This window comes from Pyrgilauda ruficollis, unplaced genomic scaffold (assembly GCF_017590135.1).
Source record: "Pyrgilauda ruficollis isolate IOZ18807 unplaced genomic scaffold, ASM1759013v1 scaffold6, whole genome shotgun sequence".
In the NCBI taxonomy this organism is placed as follows: domain Eukaryota; kingdom Metazoa; phylum Chordata; class Aves; order Passeriformes; family Passeridae; genus Pyrgilauda; species Pyrgilauda ruficollis.
The window spans coordinates 3,951,944-3,973,487 of record NW_024527710.1 but is presented as its reverse complement, the minus strand read 5'-3'; the positions used below and the strand labels follow the sequence as shown (position 1 = coordinate 3,973,487).

At 41.9% G+C, this 21,544-nt stretch overlaps 1 protein-coding gene across 7 annotated transcripts in view; it reads left to right on the top strand.

The window, feature by feature from the left end:
* LRRC8D (leucine rich repeat containing 8 VRAC subunit D) overlaps positions 1-16,651 on the top strand; it is a 52,105-nt gene extending 35,454 nt beyond the window's left edge. For all 7 annotated transcript variants that reach the window (XM_041483315.1, XM_041483310.1, XM_041483312.1 and 4 more), the window contains one exon: positions 10,998-16,651. In XM_041483315.1, the coding sequence (XP_041339249.1) occupies positions 11,000-13,561 (2,562 nt within the window). In that variant the 5' untranslated portion in view covers positions 10,998-10,999 and the 3' untranslated portion in view covers positions 13,562-16,651. The remainder of the gene's footprint in view (positions 1-10,997) is intronic.
* The last annotated feature ends 4,893 nt before the right edge of the window (positions 16,652-21,544 follow it).

Below are 21,544 nucleotides of genomic sequence, written 5' to 3'. Positions count from 1 at the left end.
GAGTAATCATGGAAAAGTCTTAAGTGCTGGAGCAGGAGTGGTATTGTCTGTAAATGGGATTGAGTAAAGCGTCTCCTTTCTGTATTTTTATTTTACTTGAAGTGTACACTCAGCTTCATTATCTATTTTAAGACAAATTTGAGTGGAAAGGAAAGCTTTGTTGTCCATCTCACTGGAAAGGTAGGTTTCAAGAGCTATTGCATTCAGAGCCTTATTTTTGAGATAGCATCATCCTCAAACCAGTGGGAAGGAGTATGGCTAAGTATATAGGAATGCTGTAATTGTAAAGGGATTTATCTGGACATAATGTTAAGCCTTCTCAAAGATTGCAGTGAATTAAAACGTTAAATTTGATTATACTTTAATCAGGCTGTTATCCCACTTTTTTAATCTTTTTCTGGAAGCCTGAGGGAGTTTGGTTTTTTGCTTTGAATGTTACAGCCACAAACATGCTTATCATTGCCTAACAAATAATCACTTTTAGATTGTGAGCCTTCAGGGGCAAGGGTTGTCTGCCCACTCCCTGCTGGAAGGCCCTCAGTGCAGAGGTTACAATTCCAGCTGGAGCATTTGAGTCAAATCATAATATAAATTTAGCAATAGTAAATATTCAAATTGGAGGTTGTATGGATCTGTTAGTGCTGGTGAGTGGCATCAAACAATACAATGGAACCTTACTGAACCTTTTTGCAGAGCTGAAATCTTGCTTGTTAGAGCAGGAATGCTGCAATCACTGGTAGGACAGCAAGTCTTGGAACATTCTTTCTGTTCTTAAGGCAATGTTTTGAATGGTGTTTTGAGAAAATAAAGCATAAAAAGGAAGGAGGTGATCTGAACTCATCAGCAAAATTTCAAAAGAGCCCCCAAAAATGTGTTGCAGAGCAATTTCTTTTTATGTCAAAGTACTGAAGTACACACCCTGAACCAAACAATTATGGGACTAGATGGACTAAGCAAATAGCTTATCTCTTACAGAAAGCAGCTTAAGTTTAGAAGAGGAAAAAGAATTATAGTAAACTTAAATAAATCCCTTTGAGGATAAATGCTTCAGCTGCAGGCATTTTTCCTGGCATGAAACCACTGGAGGTTCAGCTATTGGAAGCTTGGCAGGAATGTGGTAACATTAATAACTCATCCTTCATCTGCTGATCAAAGTTTTATTTGAGAAGTCATCGTTGTTACCCATCTGGCAGGATGTCTGAGGTGTAGAAGATCTCTGTGCTTGATAAAGAGCAGGTAGGGTTGCAGCAGGCTGTCAGCACGCTGCCTGCCCTGGGTTGGGGCAGACAACGTGCTGGGGGTGTCGGGGGCTGCTGGGCTGGTACCTCGAGTAGTTTCTGTGACATGGCTTTACAGCTGGACCTTGGCTTGAGCGAGGAAGCTTCTCCCTGGGGATAAGAGAAGCTGTGTGACATTTAAGTAGGAACAAAGTTAGACTGTTGTCCCATAAAGAGTGGAGAGACTGTGTTTGAAAATTGAAATTTGAAAATTGAGGGTGCAACCTATTTACTGAGTTGTAAACTGGCATTTTAATTTTTTCATCAAAGCAGAGTAGGTAAAAGGAAAGGTGGACTTTGAGTGTGTTTTTTCATATCCTGATTCTCAGCTGCATTTAATGCACCTTCCTACTGCTCTTGCCACAGAAAAGGTCTTGGCAGAAACAGAGGAACTCGTGTGAGTAGGAGGCTTGTGTTTACATGTAGCTTCTTGTGTCACTGGGCATTTTTTTTGTGTGTATGCATATGTGTCATTTGCTTTTGTTATTTTAAGTTTTTAATTTAAGTGTGACCTTTTCTTGTTTGCTTTTAGTTAATGGGTATAATGAAAGTGCCACTGCAGATATTTGAAAATACACTAGCTTGTATGTATGCAAATCTTTATGAAATTTCTCTTCAACTTGTAACCCAGTGAGAGTCACCGTGTTTGCAGGCTGAAGAGATGAACCAGCTAAGATAGGGAACAATTGAGCATGTTCTTTAGTTAAAGGAACTTTTTGTCTGCTCTTGGCTCTAGATCTCCATGAGGATGCTGTAAATGTTCCAGTTCAAGGTTGCTCACATGTCCATTAAAATAAAAGGAAGGAGAAAGTATTCATTGAAAATCATTTACTTCAGTTACTCAGTAAACCTGCTTCCATATGGATGGGAATGCAGTTTAGAAATTAAGTAAAATAAGACTTTAGTACTACGAGCTGAGGTACTAAGGAGAGTTCATTTTGCCCTGAAGAGGGGCTATTAAAATCTGCAGTAAACTGAACTTCAGCAACACATTTCTTTCTCTTTGGTAGGAATTCCTCCTTATTCTTTAGGTACATTTAGGGTGTGTAGTTAGAGCTACTAATATATTCTATAATAAGATTTGTATCTTTACATTCTGTGGCTTAAAATCATGATACTATCTGCTCCGTGTATGCCAGGTTCAATTTCTTACCACTTTGAAGTTGCCCTAGTTCCAGGTGAATTTGGAAGAAGGAGACAGACTGGCAGTGCATGTGGCTGTGCATCAGAGAAGAGTATTTTTCAGAGGAATTGCATGAGTTTGAGTGCTGTCTGTGTCTGAGATAAAGCAATTTCATGTAACAAGCTTTGTAGCCATGTGGACTTGTTTATGTAAAAGGAAATTTGAATCACTTGGATGTAAACCATTTTTCTGTTTTTCAGATTTCTAAACTAAAAAGGAAATAAAAGTTTGTTATTTTTTTAAGTTTTTTTTCTCTTCCAATCCTTTAAATTTATTTTTAATTGTATTGCTGGGTTGTTTTTAGTGATAAAAAGCAGCCACTAGGGACAAGAGTTACCAGATGTGCTTTTATTTTGGTGCAGCTTGCTTTTGCAACTTGATAAATTCCCAAAGTGCTCTGGTTAGTAGAAGTGCCAGATGTTTACTGTGTGTTCCTCTACTTCTGATAGTGGTCATGAAAACACAGCAGAAACCTCATGGCCTAAAAGACAGGGGAACAGAAGATTTAGAAATGCAAAAGGATTAAATATTTACACTTGAGCACAAGCAGCTGTTAGTTTATTGTATGGTGTAACTTCTGATTTCACTGTACATCCTTGCCAGTGCAGGTTAAATGTGCTTCAGTAGCTTTCAGTTGTGACTGCACTTGAGTAAAAGTGCTTGGTGTTAAACTGGGAGTCCTGCACACACAAGTTGGGCTGTCTTCAAGAGTACTGGTCTGGCTGTTTTGGGGATTCTGTGAAATGAGATACAAAGTGTCTGCTCACTGTCTTTTCTCTCTGGCTAGGTAAAACAGAAAATGCTGTTGCAGATTTGGTTACTCGGCCCTGGCGGTGTGACTTTGATCACTGGGAATGTGCTGCCTCAGATAGAAGAAGGATGAATTGGCATTGCACAAATAAGAGGGGCTGCAGCAGCAGTGTAAGGGTGGGATGGGAGTGCATGTGCCAGGGTACATCCAAGGCATGTTCTCTGCCTTTCTGTGCCGGGTCCTTGCAACTCTGCTGCAGGATGTCTGTTCTGGCAGCTGTGCCCCTGAAATTCCTGTGCATTCATGGATTGTTGCTTACAGGTATGAAGAGCATCTTAAATTGAGTATTTACCCTGCTGATGTCTCATTAGCCACCTCTTCTGGTTGCCTTGCTAGGTGGTTTGTTTTGTAACTGTAAAATCACACGTGGTTAACGGACTTCAGCTGGAACACATCTAATCCTGATCTCTGCCAGAGAGGACCACTCTCTCCAGTCTGTTTGCTTCTCCCATCTCTTCTCTGCTTCCCTTCATGGTCTCTGACCCTGCTAACCCGTGAGAAGTAAGGATGGAGCGGTGTTGCTGAATATCCAGCTTTGGGTCTCCCTGAGCTTTCTGCAGTATACTGGGCACCTGCTCTGCGCTCTGAAGCCTGGGGATAAACATCAATAAAACCTGAAGCTAGCACTTTCTGTCAAAGCAGCTCTTACAGAGCGTGCTCAGGAGTACTGCACTAGGCAAAGTGAGAAGTTATTCATTTCCTGTGCTCTGTAGACACAGAATTTGCATGCAGCAAATATGGAGCTAACTGTGTTAATAATTTTGGGGTTTTTTTGGGAGCTTTAATTGTGTAAATAATCTTTGGATGCTTTGGGGAACTACTCAGAAATGTAAAAATGGGCTCCTGTCTTGAAAGTCATCTTTAAACAGACCTTTCCGGTCATTTACAGCAAGGCAAGAATGAGGTAAGATTTGACAGTTTATTGTTAGGGAAAATAATGGCTGCTAATACTGCTTTTTAAATATCACATTGATTACAAAACCATTTGTGTAGGAGTGGTGTATGGCACTAGACCTTCAAAGAACTGGTAAACAAGGAAGATTCAGTGTAAACACTTAAATAGCAGCATCCAAAAGTAGGTTAGAGTGTTACACAACTTGAAAAAGGCCAGCTTTGAAGGGCAGCATTTTTGAAGATTTTAAAAAAAGAAAAAAGTGGTTTTTATAGATTCAATTTTTGTAAATGGTACTAATTTGACATTGATTATGTAAAGAATTTTATTTTTGTCTCCAACTTACTGAAGCCTAATATTTCTTTATGCAGTCTAAGAGAAATAAGATTTTGGTAATTTTTTGTTTTGCAAGTTACTGTCAGTGAGGTTCATGTTGTTCATAAAGATGATGCTTCCTTAACTGGAGAATGTACCAGAGATTGTATGTATTATATATATAAATATATAGACATATGTAGAGAGAGCCATTATATATCCATTTTAAGAGAAAGTCCAAAATTGTAGCTGTGCAGTTTGGGCAGGGGGATGAGGGAGCTGGGGAGATGGGTTAGATGTGGGGGATTTTGTTTGGTTGCTTTTGTTTCTCAGACAGTGAGTGTATGAGTTATTATTTAATTAAAAGCTATTGTAGAACTCTTGTTCCTTAGCTGAAATGTTTTTCTCTATAGGAAATATCCTTTCAGCTTTGTGTTCATTGCTTTTCCTTATCCAGTCATCATCCATTACAGGGTAGCCATAGAAAACTAGATCTTGCAGATTAATTTCAAATGGGTAGATTTGGTTGCTGTTAGGTATTTTGGGGAAGAAACAGTAAGTGGGAATTCTTGTTGTTCTGATTGGGTGGAAAGAAATAATGGAAATCTTTTTCTGTGCAGTTTTTAATATTAAATCTGGTTTTGATTTTCCAGAGAATAAAGCACTGATCAGGAAGTATGTGATAACATAAGCCCCATCCTGGTGTTCATGTTCTGCAATCCCTTCCATCGCTGAAGTAGCACCAAAACATTTCCTATAGTTGAGAGATACTACAAAAACACCCATGTTGTGTTTCCTGTGAAATGTTTCCTGGACTTTTCAGGCAATAGAGACACTCGGTGCACAAATCCATGCTTAGCTGAGTTTTGGGGGTTCGTTTGCTGGACGGTTGAGAGGAGGAGCTGTAATACAGTTGTACCTTCAGCTCATTTTGTAGCTTGAGTGGGTTCAGGTAGAGTAAAGCACAATAATCCCTTGTGAAATAAAGCAGCAGAGAGCCAAGTCCTTTTAGACAACCTATTAGGAGCTGCAAACCAGGCTAGGGATAGTTGTAATATTCCCACCTAGTTCAGCAGGGCACTTTCCCTCTATTACTCGATCACAAAGCCTGCTGGTAGTTAAACCTTCAGTTTGTTTTAGACTGCTCATCTCAAACTGAATAAGCAATGCAGGTATGGATGTGTCCGTATGCTCAGAATGCCTAACCTGGTTTTTAGACCTTCCTGTATGGCTTTGTGCATTATTTCACAAGGGTCTTGGGGCTCCCTATACTTGGTTCTGTGGAAAAGAAGAGGGGGAAACAAGGATAGTGCCATCTTTTTGACCTTTGCAGATTGTCCGTGGAACAATTGATACTGGCAGGGTCCTGGCTAACAGGAATCTTGTATTCTGTTCTTACCACATTATGGTCTAATAGTCTGCTTTTGTAGGATATTGCGGAAGTAGAAATGGTTGGTGGAAGGAGACAACAAAATATACAGTGAAATAAATTTAAACTTATGGTCACTTGATCAAAAACAAGCTAGCAAAGCCTTTTAGTTATGGGAAAACTTTTCTTCTCCTTAATTTCCTGTGGGAAGGGATAAAACAATTTTGCTCATGGTAGCACTTTTTAGCTAGAAATGTTGAGGTTTTTTAGGAAATTCTTTACCAGATGCAGTAACAAGGCGGATTCAAGAATCTTTTTGTTTCCTGAAACAAAGTGGACTTGTTTGGAGTCTTGGGAACCTGAGAGTAAATGAGTGTATCATGTGCTACAATTCTCCTTTTATTTGTTTGTTCTGACTTTGAATTTGCTTTAACTTTAAATATGCTTTTAAGACAGGAGGGCCAGTGAGTTACAGGACAGACAGTTGTTATCTGTAAGTACAGGAAGAAGTAGGATGTAAATAAACATTAGTGACATACCAATCTGCTGCTTCCTTTTCTGCTAACTTCTGTATTTAAGCTAGAGCAGTTTTGTAGGCAATATCCCAAATATGTCCATTTTATATTTCAGCATTTATAGTCTGAAATGTGTCAGAAATTCACCAGGCTAATCACATTCTGACCTCTTTCTATTACAGCTTTTGTTTAAGACTAATGAAATTATTAAAATTTGTTAAGAAGAATGATTTATTAAATTAGTTGCTACCCTTGCTGATTTAATGTGGACCTATGACAATGCTATTGTCATTGTTAATTTTTTTCTCTTTATATTCCAGTTTTACTGTAACTTGTATAACTGCAAAATAAACCAAGGTTTAATTCTAGAGGTCCAAATCACACTACTGCGCTACTTTCAGAACTTCAAGTTTTTCCACCTAAAATCTTAAAAGGCAGCAAGAAATAGCTGTGCTTAGAACAGTTGCATATATTTAGGCTAAAAAATTTTTGTTTGTTTTAGGAGAAAGAATGTGCCCAGTAGATAGCTAGAAGTGATAGATGGAACTAAAAGAAGTTGATACTATCTAGAATGTCATCCATGTTACAGAACTGGAGACAGGGTTTGGGAGGAAAAAAGTTATTTGCTAAAATTAAAGCCTTTATGTAGCTGTGCGGCTTTAAGGATCATATTGCAATATCTTTGAATTAAAATCTATGTTTATTAAAACTAAACAAAAATGTGCTATTTCAAAAAGGAGTCTGTCCTGACATTGCATATTGGGAATGAGAAAATTTCTCTTCAAGAACCTCACTTTCCTAGTGAGATTTCTTTTGATCTTGGGTATGTCAAAGCCCCATGTTCTGCTGACCCTCGAGGTCTGTTTGGTGCCTTGTAAGCCTGAAAAGGGCTGAAAGAAGTGCATGTTTTCACCATGAGAATTCAGGTATTTTAACCTTTCAGCTGTACAGGACTTTGTTCTTCAGTTTGACCCATCTGCTCACAGATGTTTCCTGCATTGGGCCTGTGAGTAGAGCATGCCATGACTGGTTTTGAGGGGAGACCACCTGTGGCAGGGTGTTGCAGGCTCTGCCTGCCAGACACTGACTGGCATTTGTATCTTTCTTTTTTCTTTCCTTTTTTCTTACTTCCTTACAGTGTTATCGCTGTAACGTACAATAAAACGCAGAGCCCACTTTGTCACTCTTAAAAGGAGTTGAAAATTAGCAGTGAAAATACTCTCCACTTACTCTAAGGAATATTCCAGACAGTAGGTTTCAAAAGCTTTGAATAGTTTAAATTCAAATGGAATAAAGAAAATCCAAACCCGTTACAATACTGTACAGACCTGTTGTTCTGAGTGCCTCTTAATTGTTTGATTTCTGTGTGTGTGCAGAAATATAATAAAAGTTAACTTCTATGGTTATTAGTTTAGTAAAATCAAGCACCAATACATGTTATGATGGATTTAAGAGAGAAAATATAAAATTTATTTGCCGGCTGTCAGAATGTATCTTATACTGTGTGTAGGTTTATAGTTTTTCATTTTGGTTTTTAAGACTCAGAACATGAAACATTTTGGACATGTAAGGAGGAAAATCTGTTTTCAGCTCTTGGAACTGATTTTTGCTAGCTAGAAAAAGGTCTGTCTTTTATGAGACAGTGTTAGTAATGCCACAGAGGAGTTTTTTGTCTTTTATAACTCTAATCTGCCAAAACAGGAGCTCTTCTCTGAGTATCAGTAACTTGAAAGAAAAGATGTGTTCAGAACACTGAATGTGGTACTTCTTGGTGTAAAGCTCCTATTACACCATGCTGCCGACAGCCTCACAAAGAGGATTACTCAGGCTCTGTTGGGTCTCCTAACCTTTTTGGGAATGATTTTGTGTGTGCAAGACAGAGGTCTGGTAGAGGTGATTGTTAACTTTTGCTTTTATTGTTGTTTTAAGTCTTCAGCTGGAACCACTTTGTGCTCCGTCCTTTCTTTTCCATTATTTTTGTTGTTTAGAGCAGTCATGTCTGCAGTGCCTGGGTTTCCATGCTTTATCCACGTGTTCTCATGGCAGGAGCAAAAAAATCACCTTCTTTCTGTGAAAGGAATTCTGGAGGCTGTGCCCCAAACCGCAGTGAAGTAACTTCCCATGTAATTAGCCAGTGCAAAGTTGAGAGAGAGGCTAGCCCCAGAGGAAGAGGCAGTAGCAGCTACCCCTGTTTGCTCCAGCAGTGAGCTCGTTCCTGCTTCCCATCCTGCTCTCCTGCCCCGTGCCTGGCAGAGCGTGGAGATGGAGAGTATGCCTTCTAGAGAGCTTCCTAGAAAGAAAAAAAAATCCATTCGGGGGAAAAAATCACCTCTGCTGTTGTTTTGTGGTTCTCCTGTTCTGGGCAGGTTGGGCCCTCGGAGTTAGGAGGGTCCTTTCATATCCATCTGTTCACATTAGCACAAATGGGCAGTGCTGTTCATGTTATTGTTTAAATGTCAAAGGTAGCAATTCCAGGGCAAGCAGTCATGCTGTGACTCAGTGTAGGTAAAGCACTGGAGGCATTAAAGATGGGAGTTGGTAGCTCACTTCCAAGTAAGGCACTGCGAGGCTTCGATAGCTGGGGTGTGTTACTGGTCAGTGTCCTTCAGCGCCTGCTGCAGCAGCTGCAGCCCTGGGCAGGTGTCTGGGGGCAGGCTCAGGAACGAGGTCCTCGTGGAGCTGGGAGGACTGCAAGACCTCAAAAACTTCTAATGAGGGAGGAGTATTTGACATTCATTTGTCCACTGGAAAATAAAGAAAGTGAGAGCTGGAAGATCCTTCTGCTGGTTCCCTGAGAAACTCAGCCCTAACTTTTAAGTTTTGGCAGCTGTGCCAAGAGCACCAAGATGAGTGCTGCAGTGAGATAAAGTCCTTTCCCCTCTGCCTCAACCAGATCGCAGGTTTGGTATGCAAGACTGGTAGAAGTTTTGGGAGGAGTGTGGGAGTGCAGGGGCTGGGTATCTATCTCCCTGTGTTGCAGGAGACACTTTGATCGTGAGCTCTGTGGTAGTAAAGACAAGTGCTGGCCTTTCCCACAGACCGAGATGTGGGAGCTGCTTGTACTGGTGTGGGGAAGGAGGGGTGCTAGTGCATGACTTTTACCATATAGGCAATTGCTGGTATTTGAATGCTGTGTGTAGAAATGTCTGTTATCCAGAAATAATTAAATTATCACGCTGTATATATGTTGCTTCTGACACTGTCCTTTATGATGCGTAAGGTGCAGGTCTGTATGAATTGTTATGCTACAAGTTAAAAATAATAAATCTAATGCATCTTGTTACTGCCTGCTTTGATCTCCTTGGGCTCTGCTGAGCCGTTCTTATCCCAAGCACAAGGGAGACAGACTCTGTGGGATAGTGTACATACTATCTCCTTCCCAGCTGTGTGTGTGCACACAAGCTAGATATTTTTCTTTAGAAATGGCAAATTTGAGTCACACATTCAGCAGTCAAAATGGTGATTTTACCACATCCTGCTTGTGCAGGAAGCTTATTTTTTTTTTAAGCTGATAAGTTGATTCCTCCATATTTTGTCAAAACAAAAAGCAAAGCAAGTTATTTAAAGCTGCAGAGAGGTTTGGATTCTCCTGTGGTCAGTTTGCTGCTTTTTCTCACGTGCATATGTTTAAGACCGAGTGAAAGCCTTGCAGTCAGCTCGTGTCCTACCTATACTAACTGGCTTCCTGTGATCACTAGGATGTGATAATACCTGAAAAAATGTTTCCCCTGTTATATTAAGAAAGAGTTGTGGGGTTTGTTCTTGGTTAGCTGGGTTAAATCAGTTGCGGAGAAAAATGTATACAGTACCAGTATTTGGTCCAATCATAGAATAAATGGTTTGCTATAAATAGCATCTAGTTCCAACACTCCTGCCATGGGCAGGAATGCCACTCACTAGATTAGGTTGCTCAAGTCCCCATCCAACTGTTTTTTACTTTAAAACATCCAAGTATATTAAAAGGGATTGTGCCAAATGTTCACATAGTGGCTGCAAGGCTTTCACTCGTGCTGGAATGATACTTAAAAGGAAAAGGAGCAAATCGATCTGATAAGATGTGTGGATGCTCAGTGGGAAGGAGCAGAAGATACTGTGTTGTGCTAGATGAAAAGAAATTAGACCCTGCTGATGACGTAACAAGACCTAAAATGTGCTGTCCAAGTCATGAGCGGAGTGCAAAGTATTTAGAAAAATGCTGTTTTGTTTAAATGCAAGGTACTCCAAAATACTCTTACTACTGGATTTTTTGTGCTCAGACTCAAGCAATTATTTTACAGATTGGTGCTCTCTAGTCTAGTTGCTCCTCCTTTTATTAATACATATCAGCTACAGTATTATACCTTTGAGATACTTCACTTGCACAGAGCAGGCTTCAGTGCTGTGATGTGGCAAAGATATGTAAACACAATGTAGTCTGAAGTGAGAAGTCTTTTGTTTTGCTAAAATACTTCATTGTTTTGGTCATATCCTTTGGAAAAACTGTTAAGTGGAATGATGGACAATATGTGACAGGCAACAAAACATAAGAAAAAGGGAAACCTTCTGAGGTTGTGTATGTCATGCTGGGATTGTTTTTAAATGGTAAAATTAATGTCCCCAGTCAACAACAATGATTTTGTCTTTGTTCTCTTGTAGGAATGTTTACCCTTGCAGAAGTTGCATCGCTCAGTGACATCCAGCCAACTTACCGTATCTTGAAACCATGGTGGGATGTATTTATGGATTATCTCGCTGTTGTTATGTTAATGGTTGCCATTTTTGCTGGAACCATGCAGCTGACAAAAGACCAGGTGGTCTGCTTGCCAGTTCTGCAGTCTACTGTAAATTCAAGAGTGCAGCCTGATACAGCAGGGAAGGCTGACTTCACCACTGTTGAAACAACCACTGGTCAAGAAGAAGCATCAATGAGAACTGTTTCCTTTACCCCTACTGTAACACCTGACATTCTTCTGAGCAGAGTTACCTCTTCTCAGTATCAACCCACTGAATCAGACCAGGAGCTGAAGAAGGAGCAGAAAGATTCCTCAGGCCGTAAAACAAATTTGGATTTTCAGCAGTACGTATTTATTAACCAGATGTGCTATCATTTGGCTCTTCCTTGGTACTCAAAGTATTTTCCCTATCTTGTTCTCATCCATACTATCATTTTAATAGTCAGCAGTAATTTTTGGTTCAAGTATCCCAAGACTTGCTCAAAAATTGAGCATTTTGTGTCTATACTGGGGAAGTGCTTTGAGTCTCCTTGGACTACAAAAGCATTGTCTGAAACAGCATGTGAAGACTCTGAGGAGAACAAACAGAGGTTAACTGGTGCCCAGTCTCTGCCCAAGTATGTTTCCACTAGCAGTGATGAAGGAAGCCCAAGTGCTAGCACTCCCATGATAACCAAATCTGGCTTCAAATTTTCAGCTGACAAGCCGATGATCGAGATTCCCAGTGTCACGATTTTAGATAAGAAAGATGGAGAACAAGCCAAGGCGCTGTTCGAGAAAGTCCGTAAGTTCCGGGCTCACGTGGAAGACAGCGATCTGATTTACAAGCTCTATGTTGGCCAGACTGTCATCAAGACTGTCAAGTTCATATTTATTCTCTGCTATACTGCAAACTTTGTCAACACCATCAGTTTTGAACACATCTGTAACCCAAAAGTGGAACACCTGATCGGCTACACACAGTTTGAATGTACACACAATATGGCTTATATGCTGAAGAAGCTGCTTATCAGCTATATTTCCCTCATCTGTGTCTATGGTTTTATCTGCCTCTACACGCTTTTCTGGCTGTTCCGGATTCCTTTAAAAGAATACTCTTTTGAAAAGGTCAGAGAAGAGAGTAGCTTCAGCGATATCCCAGATGTCAAAAATGATTTTGCTTTTCTCTTGCACATGGTAGATCAGTATGACCAGCTGTATTCGAAGCGATTTGGTGTCTTTTTGTCAGAGGTAAGCGAGAACAAGCTGCGTGGGATTAGTTTAAACCATGAATGGACTTACGAAAAGCTTCGGCAGCACGTCTCCCGCAACGCCCAGGACAAGCAGGAGTTGCATCTCTTCATGCTGTCAGGAGTCCCTGATGCAGTGTTTGATCTGACAGATCTGGATGTGTTAAAACTGGAGCTGATTCCTGAAGCGAAAATTACAGCCAAAATTTCCCAGATGACAAATCTTCAGGAGCTTCATCTGTACCACTGCCCTGCGAAGGTCGAGCAGACTGCCTTCAGCTTCCTCCGGGACCACTTGAGATGCCTTCATGTGAAATTCACAGATGTTGCAGAAATTCCTGCGTGGGTGTATTTGCTCAAAACCCTCCGTGAATTGTATTTGATAGGCAACTTGAACTCTGAAAATAATAAAATGATAGGGCTTGAATCTCTTAGAGAGTTGAGACACCTTAAAATTCTCCACGTGAAGAGCAATTTGACCAAAATTCCCCCCAATATCACAGATGTAGCACCACATCTGACAAAACTAGTCATTCATAATGATGGCACTAAGCTTGTGGTACTCAATAGCCTTAAGAAAATGACAAATGTTGCAGAGTTGGAACTGCAGAACTGTGAACTGGAGAGAATTCCCCATGCCATCTTCAGTCTCTCTAACTTACAGGAACTGGATTTAAAGTCAAATAGCATACGCACAATTGAAGAAATTATCAGTTTCCAGCATTTAAAAAGATTGACTTGTTTAAAGCTGTGGCACAATAAAATAGTCAGCATTCCTTCATCCATTACTCACATAAAGAATTTGGAGTCTCTTTATCTCTCCAATAACAAACTTGAAACCTTACCTGCCGCAGTGTTCAGCTTACAGAAACTGCGGTGTTTGGATGTAAGCTACAACTCAATTGCGGTGATTCCAGTGGAAATAGGTTTGCTTCAAAATCTTCAGCATTTTCACATCACAGGAAACAAAGTCGACGTTTTGCCAAAACAGTTGTTTAAATGTGTTAAATTGAGGACTTTGAGTCTGGGACAAAACTGTATTACCTCAATCCCAGATAAAGTAAGTCAGCTGTTGCAGCTGACTTACCTGGAACTGAAGGGAAACTGCTTGGACCGTCTGCCAGCTACACTGGGGCAGTGTCAGCTTCTCAGGAAAAGTGGGCTCGTAGTGGAAGATCACCTCTTTGACACTTTACCCTCAGAAGTTAAAGAGGTGTTGAATCAAGACACGGGCATTCCCTTTGCTAATGGCATTTAGACTGACGTGTAATGCTCTGGTAGCTGACTTCCAAATGGCAAAAGATAAAAAGTATGGCAACTGTGAGATCATGTGTTTTAGAAAGCAGAATTCCTTGGAAGGCAGAATTACTAGCAGGATTAGAAGTGCAACTGAGTGTTCCATGTTTGCAGTGTTTTAAAAGTTCATTTCCAAAATTTTTGAGAGGATAAAGAACCTTAATAATCTCAATTCTTTTTTCCTTAAAATTGTTTGTAACTTGGATGCTGCCGCTTTTGAATGTTTACAAATTTGCTTGCCTGCTTAAAGTAAATGATTAAATTGATGACCTTTTCTTACTATGCAAGTTATTCCTTAAGGTCTGGTTTTACTTTAGTGCATTATGGGGAGACAAACCAAGGCTAAATGTTGTATGTGGTATGGGCCTAACAGCACTTGAAACATAGGTTGAATTGTGTTGTTAGTGTTTAGCTATCCTTGGCAAATAAAACCAGTTTGGCTGTGATTTGAGCTGCACCAGAATCTCCATTTTCCTGCATTAAGGTATGTGGTTTCATAGAATAATTTAGGCTGGCAAAGACTTGTAAGATCATCGAGTCCAACCATTAACCTAACACTGCCAGGTCCTCCATGTCCCTAATCACCATGTCTGCGCTTTTGTTGAATGCCTCTGGGGATGGTGATTCCACCACTTCCCTGGGCAGCCTATTCCAATGTTCGACCACTCTTTCAGTGAAAAAATTTCTCCTAATCATCTATCCTAGCACAACTTGTCTTTTTGTGCTATTGCTTGTTACCTAGGAGAAAAGACTGACCTCCACCTCAGTACACCATCCTTTCAGGTAGTTGTAGGGAGTGATAAGGGTCCCTCCTGAGCCTCATTTTCTCCAGGCTCAACAGCCCCAGCTCCCTCAGTCAGTCCTAGCAGGACTTGTGTTCCAGACCCTTCACCAGCCCCACTGCCCTTCTCTGGACACTGCAGTACTTCAGTGTTTCGCATCAGGCCGAGTGTGTTTGCCTTCATTCTCTGTAAGGCCTCATGTTTTTGGGTGAGATTCCTTCTGTGGTCTGGTGTGCTAGTCCTTCACCCTGGCAAAGACCAGTCACCTTCCTACAGCTGGTCTCCCCCTCAGCCTCCACAACGCTCCTCTGTCTCCTGCAGCAGTGGGTGGCAAAAGGGAGAATATTGCCACGTGGCTTTCAAGTTGGAGATAGTTTTGATGTTTGAGCTCTTTCGGAAGGTGACTTTGAAAGCCATTAAACACCAAGTGACTTTACTGCTCATGTTTTGCTCTTCTGAGTTTTTATCTGGAAAACTCCAGGCGTTTTATGAGTTGGTGATTGTTCTTTTTCACCGCCCTTGCTTAGGATGTGGGGCGTCATCTCCATTTACTAGACCAATAACAGACATAAGATCTGCTTTTTCATTCAACCATAATGAAGCTTTATCATCTGTTGTGGTGTCTTCCACACCTGGACTTTACCATGCCCCAGCCCAACTAATCTGATGTCTTTGAAGACTTACTCACTGTTAGAAATCCTAACTGTGTGCCAGATAAGTCATCCAATAAAGAAAAAAGCAGACAGCAGTGAGCTTGGGTTTGGTTTTTGTTGGATTTTTTTTTTCTTTCCCTTTTTGGTGGTGTTTTTTTAACTGAGTTTGCATTGCCAGAACCATTAGAGAAATATAATCCATTAAATCTGCAAAATCATCAGTTGTAAATCTCAGTCATTTACATTCCATGTGTGCAGAAAAGAAGTACTATGCTGGGAGATGATTGCATGATTACTCATGGTTTAAACACAATTCCCTATTGTAGTGTGGTCAGGACTGAACTAGTCTGCAGTTCAAGGGACTGTTCTCACACAGAAATCCTCATGCACAGTGATTTCTACTGTAACTTCACCAGAGCTGCCCTGACTTACACCACTATTAACGAGCGGACAGTTTAGGCCTAGAGGCATCGAGCAGGCAGGAACATTTCAAATACTGCTCTTAGAAGTCTTGCATATTTTATTGTTAATAATTTACTGTTAGTCATGCTGGGAGGACTGTTCTCAGCTGTAGGTAGCAGTCTCTGAATACATACCTGCACCACATGTTTATGTATCTCAGAAGACCAGTTTATGAATAGTGGTTTTCCTGTTTCTCATGGGGATACAGTCTGTTTTCCACTTGCCAGCAGGTAGTAAACTTGGGATGTTGACAGTTTTGCGACACCAAGTCACAGGTTAGGCAGAGTACTTGGAGTTACTGATCTGTTCTCCACTGGGAAACTTAGTGCAAATCCTCAGATTCTTTTTTTTAAAGTAGAAGTTAAGGCTGCAGCGGACTTTTCTTTTTTTAAGAAACTTTCATTTGTTTATTTTTTGCACATAGATCACTTTAAAATTGCTGGACTATTGACTCTTTAGAAAAACTGTGGACTATACTATTGGTGTATGCTTTGTATTTGCTGTTGAGTGTCATTTCAGTTTCCAAGAAATTGTGTGTAGGAGGGAGGAAGAGTTGGAAGATGACAAAATGATTAAAATATTTAGAGAAATAGTTATATTTTTAATCTTTTTTTTCCTTTTTTAATAGCAGAGTCGCACAGAACGTGGCTGTGTATTGATTAGTTTTTAAAAGGTGTTTTTGGTGTTTCTGATTCTCCTGCTGGCCCTACTGATGTTCAAAAAATAAACCCCTGTCTAATTCATATGACTATGGTATACTCAAAAACCCATGTCCACTTAATGAGTATGGTATACGTAACTTAGACCACTGTTTTGACTAGTTAGTAGCCAACTGTACGTCTTTAGACAATTTCCTCCAAAATAAGTGTATGTTAAAATTAACATACTTCTAATGCTTGCGTAGCATAAACTCCATTCTTGTTTTTAGGAGATCTTTCTCAGAGTGGGGAGGAACTTCCCAGCACCCCTTTGTCACCTCCCCCCAGTCCTTCCTCCTCTTTGTGACTGTTTATAATGTTCCTGTTTCCTGCGTGTCAACTGACACAGTTTTGCTTTAAAGTCTTGGAAGTTCATCTCTTTTCCATGTAAGGCATGTGAAATATATTTTGCATTTCTATTTGATTTAATAAATAAGATGTTTATATCTTCCTCTAATCTATTTTTTTAATGGGTGGAAAGTGTGTTTGCATAGTAAACTCTGATTTCAAGTAGCTCATGCTGAACTTGTTCTGTGGTGCCTGTACTCTAAGAAGTATGAAGAGGTATGAGTTGCTGCTCCCAGTAAATCCTGTAGGTATGTTTCTATCTAGAATACAGTACTTCAGATTTTTTTTCATGTACACAATCTAAATGACCTACCTATTTGATTTTTGGCTAATCAAATTCTGCAGAACACATGTATGGCCCTGGAAGAAAAACCTGTGTTTGTTCAAATGAGAGGAAGTAGGAAATTGCCCATTCTATTTGCTTCTGCCACTGTAACTCGTTCTGGAGAAGATCCTTTAGCTTTCCAATAAACGGACCTTTTGGGAAATACTTCCAGTGGTGCAGACTGAACGATGGCATTTCTGGGCAGGCATCAAGCCTCTTGGGAAGATGCTGACACTTGTGAAAGGCTCTCTGCTGCTACATAAATGGCTTTGCAGTCCTGAGCTGCCCTCTCTGGTAGCAAAGCAGGATGCCCAGGCACTGTACATCATGTCTGAATTTGGGGGTTCTGCTTTGTGGACTGCATTTTTAATAAAAATCTTACAGAAATAGGTGTATATTGTGTTTCCATGGATGTGCAGAGAAATCAGAGGTGTATGGTTACATGAAGGCAGTGGATTAGATTGTGATTCCTTTACTTAAAGTCAAATTGAACAAAGCAGGTGCTTCTGTAACTGGTGTTGACTGTCACTCTCATTTCTTACAGGATCTGGCTTTTAGTCTTCTCAGTTCTCAAGACAGGAAGTTGACCAGGAAACCTGACAGTCCCACCTGTAACTGCTGCAGCTTGTTGTGAACACGACAAATGGGGCTTCTGTTGAGCCTTTGGGTTGCGACCCTGTGAGGGTGCTAAACATGAGAACAGAAGTCTCAGATTTGCTGAGGGATCTTAGTATTGATAGCAGAGCCATGGGCACAGTGGCACTGGCTGAGGGGAGCAGAGCCATGGGCACAGTGGCACTGGGCTGAGGGGGCCATGGGCACAGTGGCACTGGGCTGAGGGGAGCAGAGCCATGGGCACAGTGGCACTGGGCTGCTCATCTGGGCAGCTGTCACCAGTGTGATGGGATTGTTTCCTATGCAAAAGCTGGCCTCAAACCACCATGGACCATGGCACTACTTTTTAGTCCAGAGCAAGGAGGGAGGCTAAGCCTATGACTTGAGATCTACTTTACAGTTTGGTACAGCCTTCCCCTCACCTGGGGTAAAGGATATTGAAAACACTTTTATTTCCTGTCTATGAGCTGTGAATTCGTTAAGGGAGGTAAAATGCCTGAATTATTGTGAAAAACACAAATCATGCAGAAATTATGCCATGTAGAAAGATTCAAAGGCAGAGGCACTCTCATCATTAGCTGCATGGCAGAGCTGTGTCAACATGTTTCTAATGTGTGATCCCAGCACAATTTGATTTGGATAGCAAATCATCATCAGTCTGGGCAGGACTAGAAGATACCTCAAGATTTCTTTCAGCCTGCCACCCTGCCTCATGCAAAAATAAGGTCCCTAACTCATTACTGCCAGATGTTTGTCAATATTAGAATGGGTTAGACAGCGATGGAAATTCCACCCTCTCTAAGCAAGCTGTTTACTTAATCATCTCTGTGTTGAAGAAACACCGCAAAAGAACTGCTGATGTCCTGTTTAAGCCAAACCAAATGGTTACAAATATATTGACCTATTAGCTTGCAGAAGAGCAGACAAACAGACTATGTGGATATGCCGTGTGGATATGTTGCATCCTGAGCAGTTTGGGCGGACTGAAGTTTAGGATTCCTTTGAGAAAAGCCCTGAGGGACAGCTTGCATCAGTTCAGTTACATGTACAGTGCAAACAGTTGTGTTCTCCAGTGACAGCAGGGCCAACCACAGTGCAGTGCATCCATTACTGGTCTGCCTTTTCTTAGGCTAGACACTGATATCCTTGCCCTTGCAAAGCCTGGGTGTTCTGTTTCTTCAGAAAGATGTTTTATGAAGGCATTTAAATAAAGTTTATTGAGCAAGTTTGCTGTAGGAACATGCAAGTTGATCCTTAAGATTACCAAATTTGAAAGATTTGAGACTAATTCTGTAGTGATTTTGACCCTGGCATTAATCCCTTGCCTCCCTCTGTGAACTGATGAAATTACTGCACAAACTAATGATGAGCTTACAGCGTTCCCCGAATGGTTGGCATTTCAGCACTACAGAAGAGTTCCCAGTTCAGGCTGTCTGCTTGTGCTTATACAGCGTGTTCAGCACTTAAACCAAAGGCATCAAACATTGAGGTTGCAAAACCCTGTGGGTTTATGCTGTTACCAATTTCCCAGGACAGCAAATCATTTCCCATGCTGCTCAAGGGAGGGTACACTGTGTCACTGAGTACAGTTGTTTCTGTAGCAAAGATGAGGCTTTAGAATTAAGTTCAGAAACAGATTTTCCAAGCTGATTACAAACATGCACTCCTTCCATGATAAAAGTCATGAGAGATGTTATTTCTGGCTGAGATGCTGAAAGTAGTTCCTGTAACTCAGCCAGGCATGGGTGCAGAAGTGGCAGCTCTGTAATGCTGCACATCAACACAATACAACTCAAGTGAGGATCTTTAAAACCACACACCCTGGAGTTTGGCCAGGCTGCATCTCTCTCCCTTCCCTGAAGAGAACAGCCCTTAAGCCCTTTTGCAATTACTATCACTGGGACCTTTGTTCTGTCTTGCCTCCAACAGCACATTGCCCCTTGATGCTGGAGGTAACATAGGGTTATTGGTTTAATGCTGACTATTTGGGAAAAAAGCCATCTTCTAAATTAACACCACAGTTGCTTGCAGGAAGTCTTCCAGCACAGAGCAGGTCTGTTCCCATAAAATGAACATGCTGTGCCCATAAACAATAAAATTTCAAGTTAGGACTGGGTTGTGTAGACCATTAGGAATAAATGCATGGACATGTTGCTGTTCTGCTAACCAGTTCTGGGTATTTTTGCTGCTTCACACGGTTTGTAAAAATGGATTTTAAAACTGTTTTCCCTAACACCGTGCTGCAACAACTCTGGAGCCAGTGTTGCTGGCCTGGGGAAGGCAGGCTTACCCCAGAGGGTGTTGCTGGAGGTGCTCTGGCAGAGCTGAGGTGAGAGAAGGTCTGGGTGTTGTGGCTGCTGCCAGCACCCCATGGAGGATTCACTCTTCTCAGGAAGCCAGATTTACCTCATTCCTCCTGAGACATCTATGGGAGATGCTGTACAAGGAAGTGCCCTTAACCACAAAATAAAGGGAGTACTGTTGAATGAAACATGATGTTTCTGAAAGATGGGGATTGTGACAACAGGAGGAAATATAGAATGAGTGGGAATAAATGGTCCTGAGAGGAGGTAGAGCCCCCATCTCTGGCTTGACATTTCAGAAGTTTCAGAAAGATAGTGTAAAATCTGGAATGCAAGTTACATGTGCTCCTGCCTAGAGCAAAGTTCAAATTCTCAGGGCACTGTATGACTTTGCCTTTTTATTCTGTGTTGTTTCCTGGTATCTGTCCCCTCCGCCTCTCAGAGCAGGGCCTCAGGGTGCCAGTGCAGCTGGCTGCTTACATGCTCTCCTTCCCCTGCAAGTGTCCCTGATAAGCTCATCTTGGCACTTGTCCCAGCAGGGCCCTGCCCGGAGCTGCGGCCCTGCCCTGCAGGGAAACCCCGGCACTTGGAGGCGCAGAGCCTAATCTGGGAGCTGCAGCTTCCCCTGAAGGGATTGTCCCTCCTCTGGCTGGCAGGATACCCGGTGCGGTACAGCTCTGCCGGCACAGCCGGGCCTGAGGCTCCCCCCCGCTCCCGGCCTCCCGCTCCAGGGCTGCTCCATGGAAGTGCTGGGGCACGCGGGGTCCTGTCCACTCCCAGCTCACACAGCTGGGGGAACCACGTTCTCCTGCAGCCCTCCAGGGAAAGGGTTGCCGTAACATCCTTACATTGCCATTTCCACAGGCATCCCCGTGGTTCCTGCAGTTCTGTGTCTCAAGAGCCTCCCATATCTTTGTTGAAAATTGGGCTGTGGTTTCTAATCCTGTTCAGGGAGGATGCAGACAACACCTGATGATTGTCACAGCCTGTTCTGCAGCGAGTGCTTCTCCTCCACCCTCCTTATTTTTCTCTGCCCTGGGTTAAACCTCTTCCTCCAGTTGGTTGTAACTCCTGTTTCTCTCCTCTCAATCCTCTCAGTTTACCAAGTTTGATAAAAGTAGCGGTGTCTGTAATGGGATGTGGGACATGGGCTGAGGCCTCCCCGTGTAGAGCCCTGACGCTGAGGATGGACACACAGCCAGAAGGAGACTCCCCAGGAATGACAGTGTCACACAATGTCTGGTTTGCCCAGCTCTCCATGTGGCCACGACTTCCTGCTGCCCTCCACAGAAAGGGAATTCAGAGGCCACTTTGCAAGGTGCCTTTGGCCTGGGGGCTGGTCGGGGCAGTGGCAGGATGTTGCACAGGGTCTGCTGCCCTCTTTTGCTGTTTGGCTTCTCTGAGGTCCAGGGGATACATCTGAAGGTGGTGCTTGGTCTCCAAGCCCTGCAGGCTATTGGGAGTTTTATTGTCGAGTTCTTCCCATGCAGTAGCTGCAAGAATATCCTGTGGATGTAAAACGCTGGCAAGTGGGGATTCTTGAGTGTGTATCCATGTCTTTAGGGCTGTAATGCATAGCAGAGCTGGAAAGCAGGTGCCTTTCAGGGCCTCAGGTTTTAAGCTATTGAAACTGTGAAATGTGCATAACAAAAAGCAAAGGCCAGCTGGGTTGTAAATTGCTCACTGTCAGTATCAGTTTGTGTATTTGAGACCTAAGAAAATGCCAGCATGATCTGACCCGGGAGAATGAGATAGGTTT